We start from the raw sequence: 25,934 nt of genomic DNA on the forward strand, positions 1-25,934 counted from the left end.
GCCCATTACCTGATTTGGAGGAAAAGGAAAGATTCCTGCTTAAGTATGGGTGAGAATTCCAACCTGTGATTGGTCTGACAGGCCACTGGATGCCACTGGTGTTCCACTCCTGTGGGATAGAAAGCGGCCCAGAGTTGAGCCCTGAATCTTCCCTGCAGTTGCACAGGTTAGATCAGCTTCCGGCTTCCTCATCCCACCCAGCTGATGGAGCGTTATTTCCAGGTCACTGCTGTTCCCAAGAGGGAAATGACACGCATCACCACATGGGACCATTCCTCGGGAGTAACCTGCTGGGGTAAACTAAGTAAATTCTCCACAAGGTCCCTGGATACTTCCAGGGCTCCTTTAACTGAAGCTATTTAATCCTGACTTATTCGGAAGCCACTAATTTCTTCAAGTTGTTCTGCTTTTTTTATATATTCTGTGTGTATTTCATGTAATATATTTGGCAATGTGGGAAACAGTATTAGGGCCTCGGTTCCTGAGGTAACACGGTTTCCAATGAACCTAGTAAACCACCCAGGAAGTTGTCCAGATGGGAAGGGGGCAAGGATCTAGCTTTTTATCCATTTAATAAATTCCCTGCAGATAAGTAAAAACATTTTTACTTGCAGTTGACATACTCTTGTCTATAAAGAATCCTAAGGAATTCACATACACACACACACACACACACACAAACACACACACACACACAAGGCTAAGAAAGGAGTTCAGCCAGGTTGCAGGATACAAGGTCAATGTACAAAAATCAATTGCATTTCTGTCCACTAGCAAGGAACAATCCAAAAAGGAAATTAAAAAAAAAAATTTCACTTACACCAACATCAAAAGGAATAAAATTCCCTGCGGGTAGAAGTTACCAAACCATCACCTCTGGAGAAGGGAATCATCACCTCACCACACAGGAATGTCCCTCAGCCCAAATTCAAGCTTCCCCATTGAATCAGACATCCCTTGTGGATGTTCTAGAACCTCTCAGCTTCTCCTGTTCCTTGTTCCAGCCCTGCATGGGCTTTGATACCATGACCGTGTCTTGTCTCCCATGCTGGGGCTTCCCTGCTGCACACCCCAGCACATGCAACCTGGAAGTGGGGGGGAATTAACACCTCCTGGGGGACAGGAGGTACTAGATAAGTCTGCCCCTTATCTTTCTTCCCCTTGAAGGGCAGACCTACAAAGACCTCTCAGGGCGCTGTCGCACTGATGGAGCAATACTTGCAGTCAGTGAAGACCGCTGCAACAAGGCATCCTTACACTGGCTCTGCTTCCTTCCCTGCTCTACTCACCTTAGCCCTCACTCCTGCTTCCTGGGATAGCACTCCCTATTGTGAAAAAAATATAAGCCCTCTGCCTCAGGCCCTGCTTTCTGGGAAACCCAAGGTAAGACTCCCATCAAGAAGGGTGAGAAAGATAAGTCTCCACCCCCAGAAGATGTTTCTCTTCATCTCAGCTCCCATCCTTCCCTTCTAGTAAATCTCTTCTCAGCCTCCAAGTGGGAAAGGGAGCCTGCACCTCAGGCACCTGTAGGGTTGACTAATTTCTCCTCTACTCAGAACCAATACTATCTTTAGACAGACCCTAGTCTACTGCTCTCTTTGCCTATGGAAGAGTTTATATCTTTACTAAATCATCCCTTCAGCAGCATTGCTGAGATTCTATGTCACACATTACCTGGTCTTGGGTAAGCCCAGGTCAGCTGACTATAAGTGGGAATAAATGGAGGCAGAGAGAGGAAAACAGGCAAACTTCTGGAGAGACACCAGAGGATCACTTACGGCTGTCTAAAGCACCCCTGGGTCTCTACATCAATGTTTCTCCCTGGAGCACAGATAATTTGAAATCAAAGAAATACTCCACTTGTGGACATGGGTATCCTGATAGATGCAAAGACCTATCCATTCACCTCCTTGGGTAGCATAATGATGATGTTGGCACCAGTCTTTTATCAGCTTGAACAAGCCCCAAATATTCCTGGCCCTTTCCCTCTCCACTGACCTTCAAAGCCCTAGAGTTCTAGACTCCTCTGCTCATTCCCACATCCCTCTGATACTCACCCCCTGGTCCAGAAGGAAAAGGAAACATCCCACCCCTCACCTTCTCTCTGAGTTGCCAGTAAAGCACATTTCCTTCCCACTCGGGACCTCTTTGCCACCCAAGCAGAGGTTAGAAAGGAAACATGAAAGTCTCCTTTCTTGTTCTTCCTTTTGCTCATTCACTATGACAACTGCAAATAACATCTCAAAAATGCTATCTGCCTCCAGGCTGTGCCATGCTCTCTGCACAGAGGGACCCAGATCTGATTATAGGGATGTCAGATATTTCATCCCAAGGAGTAGCATAACAAAATCCGGTTGCTTTTCCCTCCAGGTGTCTACGAATCAGCTGGAAAGACTTCGTTATAAATGTATCAGCTATTAAACATCCATATCCATGCTGCCCCTTTAAAAGAGATGACTTGGGAGGCTACGCCCTAATTCTAATAGTACCGAAAACTGAAAACATTTCCGGAAGTTCTCTTTGGAACTGACTCCAGGGCACTTTATTCACCACTGACCCTTAACTGAACGACTATCGCATGCCAAGCATCCTCCCATGCCAGGCACTGGGCTGTGACGATGATCAGAACAGAAGCCCTTCCCTCAGGAACACGGCTTCTAATGGAGGGAGCAAACATATAAGCAGAAAAGTTACAACTTGATAAATATCAGGACAAAGTTGCACACAAGTACCACAGGGTATAGAGAAAGAAGCCACCAACTCTCACTGGAAGACCTGGGAAAGCCGGCTTCGTGGGGGGCATGACCTTCAGGGCTGAATGGCTGAAGAGTGAGGAAGACAGAAGACAGAACAGCAGGTCCAATGCCTGCAAGTGCAAAGGGTGTGGCAGATTCAGACAGAGACGTGTAACGTGCTGGGGAGGAGGAAAGAGGGGAAGCGAGGTTGCAGAGAGAGGAAGGGATCAGACTTGGGAAGACCTGCTCGCTAGACTAAGCGCAGGCTTACTCCGACGAGCCTTGGAGAGCTAAAAGCAGGAAGATGATGGGGACTTCCTTTTTTTTTTTTTTAACATCTTTATTGGGGCATAATTGCTTTACAATGGTGTGGGGGACTTCTTTTTTTAGAACGATAACTCTGGTGCATTTTGAAGGAGACACTGGAGGTCACAAGGAAAAAATGTGATACCCTTTACTCAGTGATTACAATACATCAAACACTGATACGTAGGTCTTTACAGATTTGATCACATTTTCCCAGCAGTCATAGGAGGCAATCATGAAATCAATAACGAGTGAACATTTATTGAGTTGTTACTATGGACCAGATAGCATGTACGGTACTTTAAATGTATCATTCATCTAATCTTCAAAATAACACCATGAATTTGACACTATAGTGTCCATTTTACAGGCCTAAGGCTTAGAGAAGTTAAGTAACCTGCCAAAGGTCACACAGCTAGTAAGCAGTGAAGTCAGGATTCAAAACTAGATCTGCCAGACTACATAGCCCAGAGCCTTTGCACTGAAGTAGCTATTCAGCAAAAAGGTGAAAAGATGAAATCAGGGCACTGGATTTAAAACCGTGAGCAATTCTGAAGGAAAGCAATAGGAGGCAAGAGATAAGGAGTCTAGGCTGACTGCCAGTCTCTGAGCCTGAGAGTCTGAATAGATCGCCTTCTACTGTACTCATAAGAAATATAGGAGGAAGCAGACTGGGTTTGTGAGAAAGAGACGAACGAATTGTGTTTAGAACATGCTAAGTCTGAGTTCATCTACCTGGGTGAAAAATACAGTCTTGAAGGTCATCAATGGGTAGATGGTAGTTGAATCCCTGGGTGCAGGTGACATGCCCAGGTAGGACATGGAGAGCAGGTGGCATGATAGCAGGGCACTGGGACACATGGAAACCAAAGGGGAAACTAGAGGAGAAAGGGGAATGCAGAAGGAGGTCAGAGGTTGGCTGGGAGAGTGTGATGCCTCGAGAGTCAAGGAAAGAGAAGATCTGAAGGAGTGTCTGCTTCCTCGAACGTTATCTCCCTTCCTTCCTACCAATCCTCCCGACCTCCTCGCTCCCACCCAAGAAGAGCCTGGAGCAGAACATAAGCACTGGGGGCTCGACTTCTTGCTCTTCCCTCACATGGCTCTTTCTTCCCCAGTGGAGGGCACGTGGTGCCATGATCAGATCTGAGGTCTGACTTTGGACAGTGGCAGGCAGAGCAGGTCTCTGCCTTGTCCAGTTGTAGGACGTTTAGGCTCCTCTGGCCTAAACAAAGTAGGCCCCCACAGCATCCAACTGAACTCTGCATTGGACTTTGGGGACCAAAGCCTCCGTGGGTTATAAAGTACCTTTGCTTTGCTTTAGATTCTGCATGTGGTGCATGGGTGCGTGCGTGTGTGTGTGTGTATAAATGTACATATATAAAGTTATGTATTTTAGTATTCTATTAGCATCCAGTATTTCTCTGTGGTACTCATCATGTTTGTAACTAAATAATTTTGTAATTAGTTATTTAATGTCTATCTCTCCTGAATGTAAGCTCTATGACAGCGAAGACAAGATCTATCTACCTCTCCAACCCCAGAAACTAATACAGTTGGTTGGACATAGATATTTTTAAAATATTTATCATTTGGTTGACTGGTTGAATAGATTGATAAATGTATGGATAGATAATCAACAATGCTAAATGTTGTGGAAAGGTTAAGAGGAAGGAGGACTGACACTAGACCATGGTCATTAGTGACCTTGAGAGAGAGCAACAGTGAAGTGGGGTGTTGGACGCCTGATTCTCCTTCAGGAAGCTCAGAAGAGAACAGGGTGGGAGGGGACAGAGACAGTGAGCACAGACTACTCTCTCAGAAGTCCCATTGTGGTCAGGGCCTAGTCTAGTGCACTCTCTTGGTTTCCAATTTTATATCCATTTTCTCTACTTTTGAAAACAGTAAAAGGTCCTACAGAATAAATTCAAGAGACCTTAACAGAATGTCAAGCTCAATGTCATTTCTAGTATCTGCTTTCAAAAGTGATATGACCAGTCTTCTAATATGACTCATAAACTACCTCCAAAGGCAATTCCCAAATAGATTACAAAACCAACACATTTTGATAATAGCAGCATCACTGAAATGAGGGTATGGCTTCCCAAGGTGACAACTTTGAATAAATGCATGTTTGGCTATAAGAGTTTTGCTATGCTTCCTTTCTTCTTTTTAAGTCATTAGAGTCACATAAAATAGGTAGAAGCAGCATGGCTTCAAATAGTGCTTTCCTAAAACGCGTTATACACTTTAGGATGATTTTTTTGGTGGCACATGAATATATTTTTATATGTTTGCTTTGTATTGATTTTTGTGTATATTTGAAAAAGCCCAGGTGTTCATCAAACTCATGATATCACATATATTACTGTGTCCTTGATCAATAAATTTAAATTTAAAATTTAAGTTTTAAACATAAGTTGTTTTAAGAAACTTATTAAATTAAAAAATACTTTAGTTCTGGCAAACATTGTCAGGGTGGTCTACAAATAATTCAAGCTTAGGAAAGTGGCAGGAGACAGCTCGTGGGCTTTCCAGGTCTACAGGCCTGAGTTCAAATCCTGTCTCTGCCATTTACTAGTCATTGAAAGACCCTGTGAAAGCTGCATAACTTTTATGAGTCTCAGATTACTCATCTATGAAATGAAAACATCAATACTTCATAGAGTTTTTCTGAGGACAAAATGGCATCAAGGCTCCTAGCAGAGCCGTGGGTGTTTAAGTTGGTGCACAATCAATGGTAGCTATAATGCTTGACGGTCTAAACATTATGGACATAATCAAACAAATCCCAGCCATGTGGCTATTTGCATAAATGTGCCCATTTATACCGGCTGACCTTTCTCTTCTATCTGAAATATGTCCAGCTGCAAGTGAGCACTCACTGGGCTGAAGAGGAGGATCGACCACAAAACAGAAGGGCAGGAGCTAACAGGAGGCCTGGAGGCATTTGGACTCGGTCCCTGAGTCGGGTGAGGGGCCCAGAAAGGATCCCAGCAGCCAGTCTGTGTTTCCATAGAGATGTTGCTCTTTAGAGAGCCTGGAGTGAGTGAGCGTCAACCTCATCATTATTAACTCGGATTCTAAACGTAAAAAGCCAAACGACCTGTGCAGAATGAAAGCCAGGGACAGTCTTATCAAGAATGGATCAGTCCCTTTGATCTTGAGGTAAACCAACTCACTGAACATCAAGCTTCCACCTGGGGTTTTTCCAGACATTAAAGTAATTGCCTAATTCTCAGCTCTCTGGAGTTTCCAGTCTAAACTGGCCTTAAAAAAAAAAAAAAAAGTCCCACCACCTTGCCGGAGTTCACACTCCATTAAAAACATATACAGATCTAACTGAATCACTTTGCTGTACAGCAGAAATTAACACAACATTGTAAATCAACTATACTTCAATAAAATTAAATATATATGTGTGTGTGCATGTGTGTGTGTATATATATATATATATATATATATATATATACACACATACACACAGATCTGTCCTATTAATCCAAAGAAATAGGAACTCCAAAAATATTTTTAACTAACAACAACTCATGTAAAGTGAAGATAAATTATTCTACCCAATTTAGAATGAAACACTCATGTATAAAAAGATGGGTAAACAGTAATGAAAACAAAGGACAGGGGTAGAAGGCATTCACAGGTTAGGCAGAAACATAAAAGAAGATGGGGAAAAAACCCAAAAGTGAACATTGAAGGAGGTAAATACAAAATACACAGAGAGATTTGGGACAGAAGGGGAGGTGTGAAGAAATAGGTGAAAAACAGGAAAAAGAAGGAAGGGAGGGCAGCTGAGCGTGAGCCATGGTAATCAGCGTCTCTCACTACAGTTCCAGAAGCCTCTCGTACCTACCTACCCAGCGATCATGTGCACTGTGCCATGAATTAATCAGCATGTAAATCGCCCCCTTTATCTGCGGAAATTGAATTTAGCTGCCAATCTTGACTGAGGGCATAGAGGCCTCCTCACAGAAAGATCACAGCCCTCAGGGAGAAAGCCTTTTCTCTCCTTAAATCAAAGCTTGCATAAACCCATGGAAACAGCTGCAGCTGGAGCCACAGACTTTGTGAACGGTGGCAGGCTGAGGTTGGTAATTATAATTAGCAGTTACATAACATGTTTGTTCTTCAAAGTGCTCTACAAGCATCAGCTAATTAATAGCTTACTATGCCCCACGCAGATCCACTGGTTTTTCACGGAGTGACTAATCCTGGTACCCCCACTGAATTCTGAATGGTGGAGGCACAGCAGCTTGAACAATGAAGCAAATGGCTGAGGGTCCAGAAGCTAGGCCCAGCTCTCTGACCAAGTGACTCCATAGGCAGCTCTGGGCCAAGACCACCTCCCCAGATGTGGAATTCAGCAACCCACGAGGCAGCTGCCTCACTTCCTCCAAATAACTCTTAGAGGTGCTGCTGGAGGTGCAATAATAGTTTGGAATGACCATCAGTCTGGTTCAAAATGGCATTAGCTCTTCTCAATGTCCAAAGGTATGAAGACTGGGACTCTGGAGTCCTTGGCGTTAGTTACAGGTTTGCCCTTGCTTCTCTGTGCAAGTTCGGCAAGTCAATGGGACCTAAGAGAAGGCCGAACTCGATCTCTGGGTTCTCATCCGTGTCTGCCCTTCCTTGTTACTATGATTGCAATCTCTAGCCTACAGCCTGCTGCAGTTGTGGTGGAGATAACTGAATGTGGGAAATGCATGGCACTGGCAGGGCCTCAGCAGCAGAGCTAAGTTCTTCATCTACTCCAGGGATGCTTTACCCAAGGCCTTCAGAGGTCCATGATTTTGTAAAATATTATATCCGTATGTGCATTTCTTTGGAGAAAAGTCTATTTACCCTATTGCCCTGTAAATTCCAAGAAGGTAGTGTCCAGCAAAGTACCTCACACACAGTGTATGCTAAATAAACATCTACTGAACAAATTGATAGATTTCATCAAATTCCTAACCCCAAAATGGTCATGAACCATTCCTCTATGGACAAATAATCACCAGCAGTCTGCATGTTGTATTTGCTCTGGTTAGACTTTCCTATGGAAAACTTCAATTGGCAACACCCAAGACATTCTTCCATAATTCTGCTACAAAATCAAGCCAGAGACCTAGACCAAAGCGACCTAGAGATTTCACTCTTCAGAGCCAAGCAAGCTAACAGCTTGAAATAAATTCCCAGAGCCATTCAAGACTAGGTGACAACCATTTGTCACACCCACGGCCAACCACCACAAACCTAAGAATCATTGCCTTTTCCCATCTTATTTCTTGGAGGCCGAGGTGTGAAATAAAGCATGTGGAAGTCTACACTTCTGACTCATGAGAAGATCCTCTTCAAGCAAGGTTAATAATTTCAGTAAAAGACCTAACATGTGGACAGTGGTTTAAACTTCAAAATGCTCCCCATAGATTATCTCATTTGATTCCCTCTCAACAATTATTTGAGGTAGGAAAAGCAGGTTTTATTTTCTCCCTTTTATAGATGAGGAAACTGAGGCTCCGAGAGAATAATGCCTTACCTAATGACACACAGCTAACACATGGCACTGCTAGAATGTGAACTGAAGTCTCAAAACTCCTTTTCACCAGTAATTTCATTTGCGGGTATATATCCAAAAGAATTGAAAGCAAGGTCTCAAAGAGATATTTGTATACCCATGCTCACAGCAGCATTATTCACAATAACCAAAAGGTGGAAGCAACACAACTGTCCATCAATGGACGAATTGATAAGCATAATGTTTATATATATACTACAAAATATTATTCAGCCAGAAAAAAGAAGGAAATTCCACCACTGGCAGCAACATGAATGAACCTGTAGTACATTATGTTAAGTGAAATAAACCAGTCACAGAAGGATAAATACTACCTGATTCTGCTTACATGAGGTCAATTAGTCAAACTCATAGAAACAGAAAGCAGAATGGTGGTACCAGAAGCTGTGGGAAGGGGGAAGTAGGGAGTTACTGTTTAACCCGTATAGAGTTTCAGTTTTTCAACATGAAAAAGTTCTGGAGATTGGTTGCGCAATGTGAATCTACTTAACACTGAAAAGATCGTTAAGGTGGTAGATTTTAGGTTGTTCGCATTTTACCACGATTAAAAATAAACATTAAAAACCTAGATATACATTACACCACCTTCTCTCTGAAAAGCTGTCAAATGTGCTTAATTAGGACTTTTAAGTATTCCCCCCCTGAGAAAATGGCTCATGGCGAAAAATATCTCAGGCAACCAAGCAGAAGAGAGAGGAATCACTGTGATTTAAGGTGGGTTTCAAAAGATTAGATGCATAAAATTTCCTATCCAACTTATTTTCCCAATCCACCCTCTAAATCTTCAGGGTTTAGCTGACAAACCGAAAGCCAGGTACCTGCCCAGGTAAATGGCACAGCCAGGGCAGTACACAGGGTAAGCAATCGAAGGTTTTAGGTTCTGCTGTTTGCTTCCACGAGACAGGAGACCCACAGAATGGAGTCTATACCTGTGCATGACAAAGTACTTGTTCTCCAGATCCCTTTCTCTGTGCAAACAGAAGTGATCTTTCCTCCAGGGCTCTCAAAGCCCTCTTGACAGACATAGTGAGCCATACCGCCCAGTCTGGAGCTGTGATTCCCCACCAGGACCGCATGCTGCACTTCCGGAGGGTGGCCACAGTTGATCTCTGCAATGGGAAGTAGCACAGCACTTGTTATGACCCATGACTTCTACCCCATAATTCACCTTTTAGAAATAAATATTTAGCAATGATAGAGTCCAGTCATATGGGAGAAGAGAAAACACTAACCCCATCAAATAATCCAGTTGCATGTATTTAAAGTAAGATTGTTCAGAAGTAAGGAAAATAGAGATCTCTGAGTTTAATAAAATTTATAAACATGCATGTATAGAAAATATTCCAATTATGAGATTATTTATACTATAGAGAATTCCTTGGTCAATGAAATAATCCATCTCAGGGTTATTTTACATATTAAGATTTTCTGGTACCTTTTAGTATGTATCTTCAGATCATTAACTCCTGAGTAGACAATAATGCAAATGTAGTTTTTTTTTTCTTTCTTTTTTTTGCTAACTGAAGAGTAAATGAAATATATACAAAATCTCTGAACTTTTTAAAGCAAATTAATGGGGAAAGTATTTATAGTTTAAACATTCAATATATATGTACCTTTCAAAGAAAAATAAATCAGTTGCATAGAGGGAGACAAATCTGGAATTATAAAATTGACATGAAATTTCTTCTCTGCAACTCTGACTACCAGAAGACACTGGAATATTTACAGAAAACAATCTGAAGGACAAGGATTATGACATTACCATTTTAGACCCAGCCAAACTCTACCTCATATAAGAATAAAAGAGTCATTTTCAGATATTTACAATTTTTAAAAAATCTGTACATGTATCTTTTCTGGAAAAAAATTTAAAAATAACCTCAGACCAACAACAGAAAAAAAGAGTCAGAATAAATGCCCTAAGAAAGGAGAAGGACAGGGCTTTAGAAGAAACACTAGTGAGTAATGAAACCAGCAGGATGTACAGGTAAGTCTCCATAATCATTTAAGTGTGACTGTAGAGCTGGATAGAACTAGCAGTAAAGAATTCTAGAACTAAAGGCTGAACAATGTGAAAAAATTAATAATTTGAAAATTAAATTCCAAACTATTTCAATAAAATCTGAGCAGCGAAGTGAAGAGAAGAAATAAACCATGCTAAATTTCCCATACAGCAGTGGGGAGCTCATAGACACAATTTTATTCAAGAAAACGTAATAAATATAAAATATAAAGTAATGTAGTCATAATAATTGCAAATGTAATCCAGTTATACCTAAATCCAGAAAGAAAAATACATAACTTTTGGCCTTCATTCTGATTTTTAGTTTTCTCCCCCATCTGCAGAAAGCCAAGAAAATTAAGCAATCCTGATATCCAGACTTTTAAAACATGAGTCCATTTATGGAGATAAAGCATACAAAAACAGAGAAAATGTTATGATCTCTTCCCAACTCCCCATTAACCATTCATGGCATTAGAAATATGTGGCTTCTCTTAAATGAGCTTCTGATACAGAATTGGTGGATTTACTGTAATTGTACTCTTCTCCAACCCTTTATGGATGTCTGGTCTGTTCTAGAACCCCAGAGTTACTTCCCTGAGGGAGGCCTCTTAGAGCAGGGTTTCATCTGTTGTCACTGGAGTTATCAAAAGACTCTCAATATAACAGCTCAACCCACCTGACCAGTCACTTGGCTCTGAGATTTTTCAAAAAAGAGTTAGGCTCTGGTCAGTGCAGATGCAAATCCTGAGCAGTTATGGGACCAGAATGAGGTGGTCATTAAATAAATCCTCCAACCCTATCTATCTCTCAAGTGCCATGTTTGCTCATAGGAATTTGTTCCCTTCTCATACATGTTGACCAGACACAAGACAAGACCCCTTGGCCCTCAGAACGTTTTCCCAACATCAAACCTTTAGACATGTTTACTGGCCCAAAACATTCCAAGACATGAGTATATTTGTGTGTACATGAGCAACCAACCGAACAGGTGGTTAATGTTTCCTAAGGCTGCCCAGTGATTGTTGACATCAAAAACATCTAGTTTAAGCCAGGGTTCAGTTACAGCAGGAAATTAGAGGGATCATCAGTGAATAGATTGAGGGTATAGGTTTATGCAGGTCTATTGACCTTGAAGCTGGAATTCTAAACAGCATATTGGCGAGATATGGGAGGGAACCTGGTGACAGGTAGTCGGATTAGGGGAGAAGCATAGATACTAAAGGAATAAGAGTACAGAAGATAACTAAATTGGCTCCTATATTGGACATCACCAAGAATAATGGAAGGCATGGTGGCTTTAGCTGGGATGAGAAGATTTTTTTTTGGCTGTGTTGGGTCTTCGTTGCTGCACGCAGGCTTTCTCTAGTTGCGGTGAGCAGGCTCTAGAGCGCAGGCTCAGTAGTTGCGGCGCACGGGCTTAGTTGCTCCCCGGCATGTGGGATCTTCAGGGACCAGGGATCGAACCCGTGTCCCCTGCATTGGCAGGTGGATTCTTAACCACTGCACCACCAGGGAAGTCCCAAGATTTTTTTTAATTAATATTAACTTGGGGGTAGATAAGAAATCAATAGCCTGTCCTCTAGGGACTCAGGTAGATGTCCAGTGGTAGGCAATCTGGACCCAACTCTGTGAGTTCCCATCACAGAGCTATTCGAGTTGGACAGTCCCTTGGCAGGAGATATTTAGAGAGGATTCTGGCGTGGCTTGGATTAAACACATGGTTCTAAACAATAGCTATACAATCTGAATCACCTGGGGAGCTTTTGAACAAATCACCCATGCTGGAGTCTCACACACACATCCCCACCCTCACCCAGAGATAACTCTTCTGAATGAGTATTACTGAGTTGGGTTCTTGGCATCCACATTTCTACAAAGTTGCAAATTTGATTTGTATGCACACCCACAGCTGAGAATCTAAATTAAACATTGGTATGAATAGCTACCATTTAGTGTCACATGCATCCCAATAGGGCCCCAAGTATATATCATTACTTCTTACAGTAACCCTCCATGGTAGAGATTATTTCCCCCATTTTACAGGTAAAATGGCTCAACATGGTTAAATAAAACATCCAAAGTCACATAGGTAGTCATGTGATGGCTAGGAGCAGAATCCACATCCTTCAGATTCCTTCTCCTATACCCACTGCCTCTCAAGAGCAGCTCCATCTCTGAAAACCTACAGTATATGCCCCCTTTCTACCCCCTTCCACCTTGCTCATCCTCTCTCTCTCCTCGAGGTACACTCTATCTCCCTGAGACCTAGCAAAATCCTTCCCAGTGATGAATCTGCTCCATGACTAATAGAGGGATCCCTTTTTCCTCTGAACTTTCATAGCCTATGTTCATTTGTTCATTTATTCATATATTTACTGAGCACCTAGTACATGCCAGACACTATGCTAGTCACTATAGCAGAGAACAAAATGGAAAATATCACTGCCCTCGCAGAACTTAGGGGGAGAATAATTAGACAAAAAAATAAATCAACAAGGTAACTGCAGATTGTAGTAAATGTTATGTAGGAGGAAAGATAACATGATAGGATAGGAAAGACTTTTTAAATAGAGTAGTCAGGAACGGTTCGAGCTCTCTGAGGAGGTAACATCAGAGTTAGGACCTGAAGGATGAGAATGAACCAGTCATGTCCAGGACCAGAGGAAGAACATTTCAATCAATTGAAATAGCCAATGCAAAGACCCTGAGGCGAGAAAGCTCTTGATATGCTCCAGAAAGGGAAATGCAACCTGTTGGCTGCAGCACAGTTAGCAAAATGGAGAGTGGCATGAGATGAAGGTGCAGAGAAGAGCAGAGCCAGGTCACAGAGGGCCTTGTAAGCCTTAGGAAAGAGCCTGGGTTTTATTTAAAAGCAGTGGAATGCCATTGGAGGATTTTAAGTGAGGGAATGAAATAATCTGACTTAGATTTTTAAAAGACCATTTTGACTGTTGGGTAGATAAGGGATGGGAGAACAGGAGTAAAAGGAGAGGTTGGTTAGTGTCAACAGCAGTAGCCCAACAGAAAGAGAGATGAGGTCTTGGATGCACTTGAGAGGTGATGGCGGAGACGGAAAGAAGAGGATGGATTCGAGATGCATCCTGGAAGCAGAACAAGGTTCTTGGTGATAGACTGGATGTGAGAGTGAGAGAAGAAGTAGAATCAAAATACTTATCTATCCTCTTCACTTGACCTTTATTTCCTCCTTGAGGATTTTGTGGTTTGTTTTAATGACTATGTCTCCCCAAATATATGGACAGTTCCTAAAGGGCAGAATCTTTCTTATAATCCCTTGCTTCCCCACAATGCCTACTTACGATAGTAGTTTTTACACAGTAAATAATAAACAGTTGTTCACTGGTAGCTTGCTACTACTTTATCATTGTTCAAGATGCAATATATGTTACTTCGATATGATCACAACCCATGAGGAAGGAAACACACATCAGTAAATTGTAAGTATATATAACAAGACAGGAACACATTACCTCTATATTTTGTATCCAAAAGAGGTAACATAGCTACCAGACACCAAGTAGATGAAAGCTGAGAAAGTAGAAAAACTAATACGTATCAGTCTTGTACCAGTGAATTCTGGGAAAGCTGTTTAAACTGCAATAATTTTAATCATAATAGCATGCATCAAAATCCTACTAAACACAAGGTAGTCTATTAGACATACACTATCTTATTTATTTCTCACAGAAAACCCTACTGCAAGGTAGATGGGTTTTTCTCATGTAGTTTATAGATACAAAAATGGAGGTCCTAAGACTCTGTCACATTCAAAAATTACACCACTACTAAAAGACAGAGCCACAGAACTTCCTTGGTGGCACAGTGGTTAGGAATCCACCTGGTAATGCAGGGGACACAGGTTTGAGCCCTGGTGCAGGAAGATCCCACATGCCGCAGAGCAAATAAGCCCGTCTGCCACAGCTACTGAGCCTGTGCTCTAGAGCCTGCAAGCCACAACTACTGAGTCCACATGCCACAACAACTGAAGCCCGCACACCTAGAGCCCGTGCTCTGCAACAGACAAGCCATCACAGTGAGAAGCCTGCGCACCGCAATGAAGAGTAGCCCCTGCTCGCCACAACTAGAGAAAGCCTGTGCGCAGCAACGAAGACCCAATGCAGGCAAAAAAAGAAAAAAAAAAAAGGCAGAGCCAGTATTCAAACCATGGTTTTTGTGACCCCAAAGTCCAGGTCCATTATATCTGGGCAGCTTCACACTGAAGGGGGTCCACTCTAGGCTCTGACTGGGACTGACCCTATAGTTTAGCTAAAACCTCAGAAGAAAAGGTTGCATGAAAAAGCATTTAAATCAGTCTGGAAGGGTTCTATGACAACTCCCTCTGCCCCAATCTTGTCTCCAAGAACTTTCCCAGAGAAGAGAGCTGCTGGAAATGGAATTCCTCTGCCACTGTATCTGCCCTGAAGCCTTCTTGGTAATGATGTTTAACCCTATGACATGGGGGTCTGGCCCAGGTCTTGCCTGGAACATAAGCCCATCACAAATATTCCCACCATGCTTAAGAGAGATGGCAGCCACTGCCACTTCTACTCAGACCAAATGGTACCCAAGAAAGCAGGTGATCCCTATTAAGACATATTCAAAAATCAATCCAACAGATACTGCAATAGGTAATAAAAATATCACTATCACAAGGAAAGAAGCCATTTAAAAACAGTTAACATCCAAAGGAAAGAAAAAAAAATAAGCATCACAAATTTTGTATTGCATATGCATAGGGGTGTTCATTAAAGCACACGTCTCTCTGGCTAATTACATTATGAACAACGTTTGGATCTGTATCAGGAATACAGTCAACTAATTATGAACATGGCCGGGAATTTTTCCTTAGTATCCTATTATCTGTGATTTTATTCAAATAATCAACTTCAAAATAGGTCTGTCTCCCTGGGGGGAAATGTGTTGTGCCAGTTTCAAGGACAACATTGATATTGTAACTCTGTTTCATATCTTGAAGGTAAAAATGTTTATCCTCACTGCTAGCTTTAAAATTCTACCCAAGAAAATATTCCAGAAGGAAATCTGTTTAATGAAAGGTATAGGCAATTTATGGCATCTAATCAACAACTGGACTGTACCACCAATGACTGCTATTTATGACACATATCAGCACAATCATGTGACTGACGACAGAGGTAACAGAGTAAAATAAGCCTTCATCTAAGACTGTTTTAGAGACCAAAAAATACCAAGCTGAGAAAGAAAAAAGAATGACCAATAATGTCTATAAATTGAGGCAGACATTTTGCCAAATGCTGGGGGAATAAATGATTGACCTATTCCACTTATTGATATTGACCAAAGGGGGGAAAATAAAAAGATCTTCCCAGAAAAATAAACTACTAGATGAAAAACTCCAGTAAAAGGGCAGAAACAAGTACGAAAATGGAAGAAAATCACATTAAAGCCAGTGTTCATCTTTACCCAACAATAATAGGAAGAAGTCTCTATTGTGCCTTAGGATCAGATCAGAAGGTTGATGTAACACCTGGAATTTAGTGCAACACGGTAGGTGGTAAGGGCCCAAACAGTCTAGGCAGATGAAACCAGAGTCTACACTACATTCATGTTCTAGATTGGATAATTCAGCATTTATACCTATACTTTCTTCATTTATAAAAATGTTCTCTTCCCCTCTTAACAGTAAGCTCTTTGTGGGCTGTGTCTATATTCTATATCCTTAGAATATCCCCTGCAGTCATGTGAGTTATTAATATCATTAGGAACATTAATTTTGGTGAAGTTTATATGTAAGAAATATGGCCTAAGGAATAAGGCTGAAAGCGTAACCTTATGACAAAGTTTCATGCACTTTATGGCATGTTCTGAGTTTGGCCAAATTTAGTTAGACCCTCAATCCAGGATCACTTGGGCATTAAATTACATACATCACTGATGTTGGGCGTTGGAATCTAACATCACAATATGTGGCTACTTGAATTTAGACAATGTTATCAGTCATCAAAAGGAAATGGGAGGGTTATAGCATTCCCTGAAGCACATTCCCAAAAGTGTCGATAGCTTATTAACGGCTGTAACTAAGCCCTTTAGTAACAAAAATTGTACTTGCCCTTAAGACAGTAGAAAGAAAAAAATTACTTTTTGATGGATTTTTTTATTCTAAAGTTTCCCATGAACTTTAACCTCAACTAATAATACATTTCCTTCAGATCGTATTCATAGATCATTTGGAGGAAAAAGAAAATTTTCCATTTCACATTAAAACACTTACTGTCAATAAATAGTGTCTAATATGGAAACAGCTAGAATCTGAACACTTCAGAAACTGCAGAGGAGGTGATAGGGTAGGTAAAAGCGTGAGTGCTGGAAGAAAAAAAACACGGGTCTATCAGCATGTCTCTTAAAAAGATCTTCCATTCATAGAGGTGAAATGGTTTTTGATGCTTTGAGCTGCATAGGAATCTTTCTTTTTTTAAAAAAAATAACATTAAAACTCTTCATTTTAATGTTCTAGCTGTAAATAGAACATTTGAATCAAAAACCAATAAACAGGACTTTCCTGGTGGCACAGTGGTTAAGAATCTGCCTGCCGATGCAGGAGACACGGGTTCGATCCCTGGTCTGGGAAGATCCCACATGCCGTGGAGCAACTAACTGTGCGCCACAACTACTGAGCCTGCGCTCTAAAGCCCACGAGCCACAACTACTGAAGCCCATGTGCCAGGGTTTCAGCAAGGCTCAGCCACAGGACAAGCTGGGATGCAGTCTGGAAGCCAATTCCACTATGCCTGCCATCATCTGGGCCACCTTTTGGGGGTGATTCACGGTGCTTCTACAGGCCTTAGGTATGCCAGGCACTGTGCCAGGTGCTAAAGAGATGATACTGAAGGAGACTACATGGTCACTGAGCTCCCAGATTTACAGCCCAGTAGGGCAGACTGATAAAAACTATGAAAATAATGATAAATAATATACGTACGTGTTGGGTACTAAGCAAGAGAATGTCAGAGATGACATTTCAGCTGAAACTTGAAAGATGAGAAGGAGCTTCCTGTGCAGAAAGCAGGTAGCCTCCCTCAACAGATGAATGAATAAATAAAACGTGGTATACACATACAGTAGAAAATTATTCAGCCTGAAAAAGGAATGATATTCTTCAAAAGGTACAAACTCCCACTCATAAGATAAATGAGTACTAGGGGTGAAATGTACAACATGACATATGAATATTGTTGAGAGTAATTCCTAAGAGTTCTCATCACAAGGAAAAAAATATCACATTTTTATTTCTTTAATGTTGTACCTATATGAGGACGAATGCTCACTAAACTCATTGTGATAATCATTTCATGATGTATGTGAGTCAAATCATTATGCTGCACACCTTAAACTTATACAGTGCTGTGTGTCAATTATATCTCAATACAACTGAAAGGAAAAAAAGGAATGAAGTTCTGATACATGCTATAACATGGATGAACCTTGAAAATATTATGCTCAGTCAAATAAGCCAGATATAAAAAAGACAAGTATTGTATGAGTCCACATATATGAGGTACCTACAATACAAATTCACAGAGACAGAAAGTAGAACAGAGGTTACCAGGGGCTAGAGGGAGGAGGGAATGGGGAGTTCTTGTTTAATGGGTACAGAGTTTCTGTTCTGAGGTGATGAAAATGTCTGGAAATGGACAGCAGTGTTAACTGCACAACATTGTGAATGCACTTAATACCGTGGAATTGTACACTTAAACATGGTTAAAATGGTAAACTTTATATTATGTGTATTTTACCACAATAACAATTTTTAAAACAGGTTGGCAATTATTTCAAGTAGAGAGAAAAGGCCCTGAAGCTGATAAGAGATTGACATAGTGGTTGGGGGAGAATGATGGGAGACGTAACCTGTATAAAAGCCATAAAGGACAAACCCCTGATGGCTTCAAAATCCATGGTTAGGAGTTTGGATTTTATTCTAAGTGCAGTGGTCATTTCACTGTTTTTAGAAAGGTTTTAAGAAGAAGTAGTAAGCTTGGAAGCGGATTCTTAAAGGGACTATTCAGTACCAGACACATTGCTGGTGAGAATTCCCAGCCCGAAAGGAAGATAAGGCCCCAAAAAGGATGGGAAGAAAATCTGGAAGACAGATAGTCCCGGAACCCTCAACTGGTCTGCTTACACTGCAAACCACTCATCACTGGACCCTTCCATGAGAGGCAAGCTACCAAAGGGAAGAACACAAATGCCACCCCTTCCATGAACCACCCAATCTCCCCACCTGAACTCTCTTAGTCTTTACCCATTCTTCTCACATGATACTTAGGAGTTCACCCTTACAGAATAGTTCGTGGTGTACCTGTCTTTACTCTGCTCCCAGACTCCAGACTTACCTAGTCACAGGATCTATCAAGTATGCTGGACTCTGGATTTGTTGCTAATGATAACACAGTTAAAGTGATTCCCTCACCTTGCTCCTGGCTTGGTTGAATTATAAAAACTCAAATTCTTTAAGCTGTCACTTACAACTGGCACCTTCTCTGAAAATCAAAAAAAAATAATAATAATAATAAGGGGCTTCCCTGGTGGCGCAGTAGTTAAGAATCCTGCCAATGCAGGGGACACAGGTTCAATCCCTGGTCCGGGAAGATCCCGCGGAGCAGCTAAGCCCATGTGCCACAACTACTGAGGCTGCGCTTTAGAGCCCACGAGCCACAACTACTGAGCCCGTGTGCCGCAACTACCGAAGCCCGCGCACCTAGAGACTGCGCTCCGCAACAAGAGAAAGCCCGTGCACAGCAACGAGGACCCAACACAGCCAAAAATAAATAAATTAGAAAAATAAAGTGTTCAGCAGAAAAATGTTTAAGAAAGTAATAATAATAGCAAAATAATAGGAAATGCAAGCTAGAGATTGTGTCCTTTCCAGAGAGCGGATGGAAATGTGTGATGGATGTTTCCACAAATTCCTACCCATTTTGGAAGATTTCATCCTCACTTCCAACATCCACTTCTGAGGCCTGCTCAGGTGCGGAACTTGTGTCACAATGCCCCACCCCCCACCCCCCACCCCCAAGGCAGCAGCAGAGTCTCCAGGGACACGGTAATTGGGAAAAGGCAAACAACAGGAGCTGCCAGCTGTGTCTTCTCTGATGGGGAAGTCCGTTATCCGACACACACGTTGCCGTCTGGAATGCACGGCTGCTCCTTTCAAAAGTACCTGCTTCTCAGCATCCAAGTTCACAGTTTGCTAGTGTTTTTAGTGGAATTCCCAATTCCTGTGGCTTCATGACGCTGAGCTAAAAATACAGTGCCGGCTGGCACATAGCCCAGATTCTGGAGCCCCAAAGAAGAATGAAGGATAAATAAGAGGGGTGTGTTTAGAGAGAAGCAGGCACAGCCAGGAGAAGCCGGTGGCCATATGGTGAAATGGGGGAGGATGGGGGGGAGGGTGTCAGCAGGCAAAGGGAACAGTTATTACAGGAGGGAAAAAAGAAGTGAAGACTTGCTAAATGACAGTTCTTTGGGAAATGGAACAAGCCCTCTCCTCTAACTTTCTACATTCTCAGTACAATAATCCGGATGACTACTGATTTTCAAAGTAATACAAATTGTCTTATATGGAGTTTCTTATATAAATCTCTAGGGGGTTCTTTGATATGCATTATGGCACATTTTAATCTAAGTTCTGTATTTTAATTGATCCATGGAAAGATAATGTTAGAACTCAATTGTATGTTTAGAATTTCTTAACCCGCAGGATGATAATTATCAGAATGTGTTTAGAGCCTGAATTGCAAATCAATATCAAAAGGATTAACTTAGCCAAGTGCATCACTGAGGTTGCTTAGCTACGCAATAAATTCACTGAAAACTTTCATTTTTTCTTTTTTCCAAAATGGAAACAACTTTGTTACTTTTTCTAATACATTAAAAAAAATTCCTTCAATACAGAAAGTATATAAAATATAAAAATCATCCAGGACTTCCCTGGTGGCACAGTGGTTAAGAATCCGCCTGCCAATGCAGGGGACATGGGTTCGAGCCCTGGTCTGGGAAGATTCCCACATGCCGCAGAGCAACTGGGCCCGTGTGCCACAACTACTGACTCTGCGCTCTAGAGCCCTCGAGCTACAACTGCTGAGCCCGCGTGCCACAACTACTGAAGCCTGAGCGCCTAGAGCCCGTGCTCCGCAACAAGAGAAGCCACCGCACGCCGCAACTAGAGAAAGCCCAGGCACAGCAACGAAGGCCCAACGCAGCCAAAAGTAAAAAACAAATAAATAAATTTATATATATAAAAAAAATCATCCAGGATCCCTCCCAGTGGAAACTACCATGGTTAATGTTTTGATATATAGCTTTCTAAACTTTTTCATAAACATACATGTACATATGAAACATTTACATGTACGTTTTTCAAAGTTAAGGCCATGTTATTCATACAGTTTGTAACTTAGTAGTATACTGTTAATACTTACCTATGTCAATAAAGATTCTTCCCAACATAATTTTTATTGGCTACAAAATATCCACTTTATGTACATGCTATGATTTATCTAACCAATTTCCTTATCAACAGACATTTGAAATTGTTTCCAATATTTCACTATTATAAAATAACTACAGAAAATCAAAAACGTGAGTGCCTTACACTTCTCTCTACAAATAAATTTGAAAATAAACTTGAAATAGATTATTTTTCTTAGAATATGTAAATTACCAAAATGGATACCAACAAGAATAGGAAACTTAAACAGGACCAGTAAGTATTAATTTTTTTAACTATCCCAAGGACTGCCTCTCCCTAAGTGCCACATCCAGATGGTTTTCTAGGTGAAATCTTTAAAAATCCTATTTATAGTATTCCAGAGAATAGAGAAAGAAGGAAATGTTTTCACATTCTTTCCTCAAAATTTAGAATAACATTAATACCCAAACCAACAAAGATGGCATAGAAAAGGAAAATAGACCAATCTCACTTATGAATATCAATGCAAGACTTCTAAGTAAAATTTAGCCAATATAATCCTGATTAAAAGAAGAAAAACACCAAAGACCCAGAAGAATCCATTCCAGCAACTAGTATTGATCAGGAAATATAAGCCAGCATATAACTGGTTAAAAGGAGAAAAAATATATAGTCAAAAACTGGTGAACTGATGAAGAGAGAGAAAGCCAAAAGTAGAAACAAATCAAAAGCCAACATCATCACAAAAATGGAAACAGTATACGAGAGTGATTAAGCACACAATCTCAGAAACTAGAATTCTAAGTTCAAATTTCAGCTCTATTACTAGTTGGATAACCTCAAACAAATTACTTAACTTCTCCATGCCTCAATTTTCCCATCTGTAAAATGTGATAATAATAGCACACACTCATAGGGACATTGTAATTGAATGAGTCTATATATATATATATATATATGCTTAGAACAGCACTTGGCTCACAGCACTCTCTCAGTGTACATAAGAATATAAATAGATGTATGTAACATCAAAAAGCCAAGATCATGAATGAATAATGAAACACTCCCATGAAAGTCAGGAATAAGAAGAGAATATTCAAAGTCAATACTACTACTTAAATTTTTGTTCTGAAAACACAAGGTAAGTGGTCAGTCAAGAGAAAAATATAACTTTTATAAACATAGAAAAACAAAACATGGAATTATCATTATTTGCAGATGATAAAATATTATCCCTATAAATATCAAGAGAATCAACTGAAAACCTATTAGAAACAATAGGAATTTATTGGATTTATTTAATTCATTCAGTACCCCAAAGAGAGATTTAGAGAGAAATATGAAAACAATCTCAAGATGGTATAAGCTGGGAAGCTGGACCTTTGGAAAACTCACCTTGGCAATTTAATTTTGGGGATTCCCATGTGCCCAAGGCTGTGCAGCTTGAAACTGTATCTTCTGGGCCACTGAAGAATCCTTCTTTGCAAGCATAACGAATCTGGCTGCCAAGCCTAGAGGTATAATTTCCTATGATATAGCCATCTGGGACCTCAGGAGGGGTGCCACAGTCTATTTCTGAAAACAAATTAACGTCAAACTCATTGCTATATGAATGTGAATTTTCAAAATTCATAATCTCTCTCCACCTCTACCTCATGCCCTCTCCCCTCACCTATACACACCCGAGCCATATTTTAAATAGGCTGGTTCATTTCCACATGACTTCTGGGCATGTTTCCAGTGAGTGTCTCTATTCATTCTTCTGGCCTTCCACAGGTAATAGCATTTATACATGCACAAAACTGAAAGGATTTGGCAATCAACCCTCACTAACTGATACTAACTAAAGAGGAGAAGCCTAGCCCAGCAAAGTAAAACATCTGAATTGCACAATACCTTAAGATATATAGGCTTTTATAACTTCCCTGGTCACTTTTGAGATGGTGGCTCTTACCAGATCAGCTCTGTTTACTATCTAACATAACGGTTAATATCTGAATATCTATTAACTACTCAAAATCCCCGAAGCATACTAATTTTAGCTTTTTTAATATAGCCCCTTCTATCTTGACTGTTATTTTATTTCATAGGTTACAAGGGAACAGATCCAACACACATCCCCAACACAGACCCACAGACTTAGGCTCAGAGCAGGAGAAAGTCACCACCAACAGACTCTCACCTTCGGATGCTGCATTCTTTGGCAGAAACCCACCTGTGCACGACGTGGCATCTCTGCTTGGATGGAAAGGCTCAGGCCCACCCTTTGGCAAGTATCCATCCATACAGTAGCATTCAAAGCTCCCACGAGTGTTCACGCACCGTCCTCCATGCCTGCACCGGCCGGAAACCTCACACTCATCTATGTCTTGAGACCCATCCCAAATATAAGAAGGGACAGAAAAACAGAAAAAAGAAAAAAAGTGGGGGTACATTGTGACAGCCACTTCTCACATTCCAATCTACACTTATAAGTGAATGCATTCGCTTGTAATTGTATCATGAATTTTATTTTACTCCTTAAGAGTTCTTCTCCTGTATCCTTCACATCATAGGCACAAAGAGGTGCTCAATAAATATGTCAGTGTGTTCTGAAAATTTATAAAAACCAACAAGTATCAACAAAACAAATAACCCAAGAAAATGAACACAAAAAAGTATGCTAAAAAAACTCAATTACTATAAAATAAGGATAGCCTCAATCTCGTACTAAAATATCTGAAGCAGAACTCCTGATACAAAACAATTTAGACCAGAGTGAAAAATGCTTTCCAGCTCATGAGCATAGGACGATGCAGCAAGAAGTAAAGAAGATAACTCAGAAGGGTCTCGCTAATTTTACCAAGATTAGAAGGGCTTAAAATAGCCTTCAAGAAGGACAAGACATGCTCCTTAGCCGACTTTTCCCCTTGACTGAAGATTGCCGGTGGTAGCAGGTCCAGAAGTAAAAACCACACAATAATTCAGAGGCTGAAAAAGAAATCTCTCTGCCAGTTAGCAGTCTTTTCCCCCCAGAGCTGGCTTAGTGAACAAAATTTAAAACTTTGGAAACTCCATCAGAGCCACACACACACCAATTTCATTTAGAGAAGGAAAAGTACTAAGTAAAAGGGGACTTTTTCCAGGACATTTGCAAGAACCATCGGGGGGCAGAGGACAGGGGGGCATCATGACTGAAGAAAGCCTGGTTGTTCCCAGACTCTGGGATTTCAAAGAGCAGTCATTTTGGAAGGACTGATATAAGGTGGCCAATATTCTATTTTGCCAGTAAAGACTTTTTTTTTCTTAAACTAGCACTATGATTTCATTTAAAAAAAGAATATTTTAACAACCCCCCCCAAAAGGAGGAATATAATCTCAGAATCCTTTTAAATTGTTTAGTGTGATTTTATTAAAATTCACTACATTCTTTATATTGGTTTGTTTGTTTTTTGGTTTTGGACCAAGGAACACCTCATCGCTTCCTGATTGTTGTCTGGGAACCAGTAATTCATTCAGTTGCTGGAGGAGACCCAAGTTACCAATTCTGATCAACCTACATCTTTAGTGCAGCAAACTTTGGGAACTCTGTGGGAGATCAGCTCCAGAGATAGCTGTCAACAATTCCTCTCCTTCCTTTCTTGCATGCTTCTCCTCCCATCAGGAATGCAAACCATTTCCCCTCCCCTTGAGCTGGTCTTGAGACTTGCTTTAGCCAATAGAACTCGGCAGAAGTGATACAGTGCCTGCTCTGGACCCAGCCTGAGAAGATGGCTGGTAGCTTCCTCTTTCCCTCATTTATTTAATTATTTATTTAAGATTTTTTTTTTTTTTTTTTAATGTGGACCACTTTTAAAATCTTTATTGAATTTGTTACAATATCGCTTCTGTTTTATGTTTTGGTTTTTTGGTCGTTGAGGCATGTGGGATCTTAGCTTCCCGACCAGGGATTGAACCTGCACCCCCTGCATTGGAAGGCAAAGTCTTGACCACTGGACCATCAGGGAAGTCCCCCTCTTTCCCTCTTTTAGAATCCAGTGTCCATGCTGAAGAAAATCCGTGCTTGGGAGAGAGGCCCTAAAGATGAGATGCCATGTGAAGACAGAGGCCACATGGAGGAGAACTAAAGTGGCCTGGTGAACAGCCAGCATCAAGGCCCGAGCCATGTGTGAGAGAGGCCTTCTTTTTTTGGCTGTACCGGGCGGCATGCTGGATCTTAATTACCCGGCCAGGGATCGAACCCTTGCCCCCTGCAGAGTCTTAACCACTGGGCTGCCAGGGAAGACCTGAGAGAGGCCTTCTTTCATCTGCCAGCACAGCCCAGCCTCGTCCAGCCACCAGCTGACTATGTCTACACATTACAAAACCACACAGCCGTGGAATTGTGACAAATGATAAATTGTTGTTTTAAACCACTAAATTTGGGGTAGTGGTGGGGTGGGAGGAGTGGGGTTATGCAGAAGGAAATAACCAAGACACTCTTGACATAGGAAGAGACTGTGAAGTCCAAACAAGGTTAAGAGGATACTGTATTAATGAAAAAGAGGGGAGGTTCTGAGAAAACAATGAAGTTTTGGAAATTAAAAACAAAATATGAATGCCAAAAATAAAAACTCAATGGAGGCATTGAATAATAGGTTGGTCACTGCTAGAAAATAAATTCACAAATTTCAACCTGAGGAATTCTCCAAAGCACATAGAAATATTAATTATATAAGACAGAAACTATGGGACAAAAAAAATGATATGAGGACAGACCCAAAATATTCAATATCTGTTTAAAAGGAATTACAGAAGAGAATGGAGTAAATGTATAAGAATTAATATCAAGAGAAAAATCTCTCGGCTTATGTATTCAAATCCAAATAGCCT

General features: G+C 41.0%; 1 protein-coding gene across 3 annotated transcripts in view; it reads right to left on the reverse strand.

The window, feature by feature from the left end:
* SUSD1 (sushi domain containing 1) overlaps window positions 1-25,934 on the reverse strand; it is a 127,198-nt gene that overhangs the window by 78,623 nt on the left and 22,641 nt on the right. For all 3 annotated transcript variants that reach the window (XM_029202759.1, XM_029202760.1, XM_029202758.1), the window contains exons 4-6: window positions 23,299-23,451; window positions 22,479-22,658; window positions 9,540-9,719 (exon numbers count right to left, since the gene is read on the reverse strand). In XM_029202759.1, coding sequence (XP_029058592.1) covers window positions 9,540-9,719; window positions 22,479-22,658; window positions 23,299-23,451 — 513 coding nt within the window. The remainder of the gene's footprint in view (window positions 1-9,539; window positions 9,720-22,478; window positions 22,659-23,298; window positions 23,452-25,934) is intronic.

Source organism: Monodon monoceros, unplaced genomic scaffold (assembly GCF_005190385.1).
Source record: "Monodon monoceros isolate NGI ecotype Baffin Bay Population unplaced genomic scaffold, NGI_Narwhal_1 Super_Scaffold_5, whole genome shotgun sequence".
Classification (NCBI taxonomy): Eukaryota; Metazoa; Chordata; class Mammalia; order Artiodactyla; family Monodontidae; genus Monodon; species Monodon monoceros.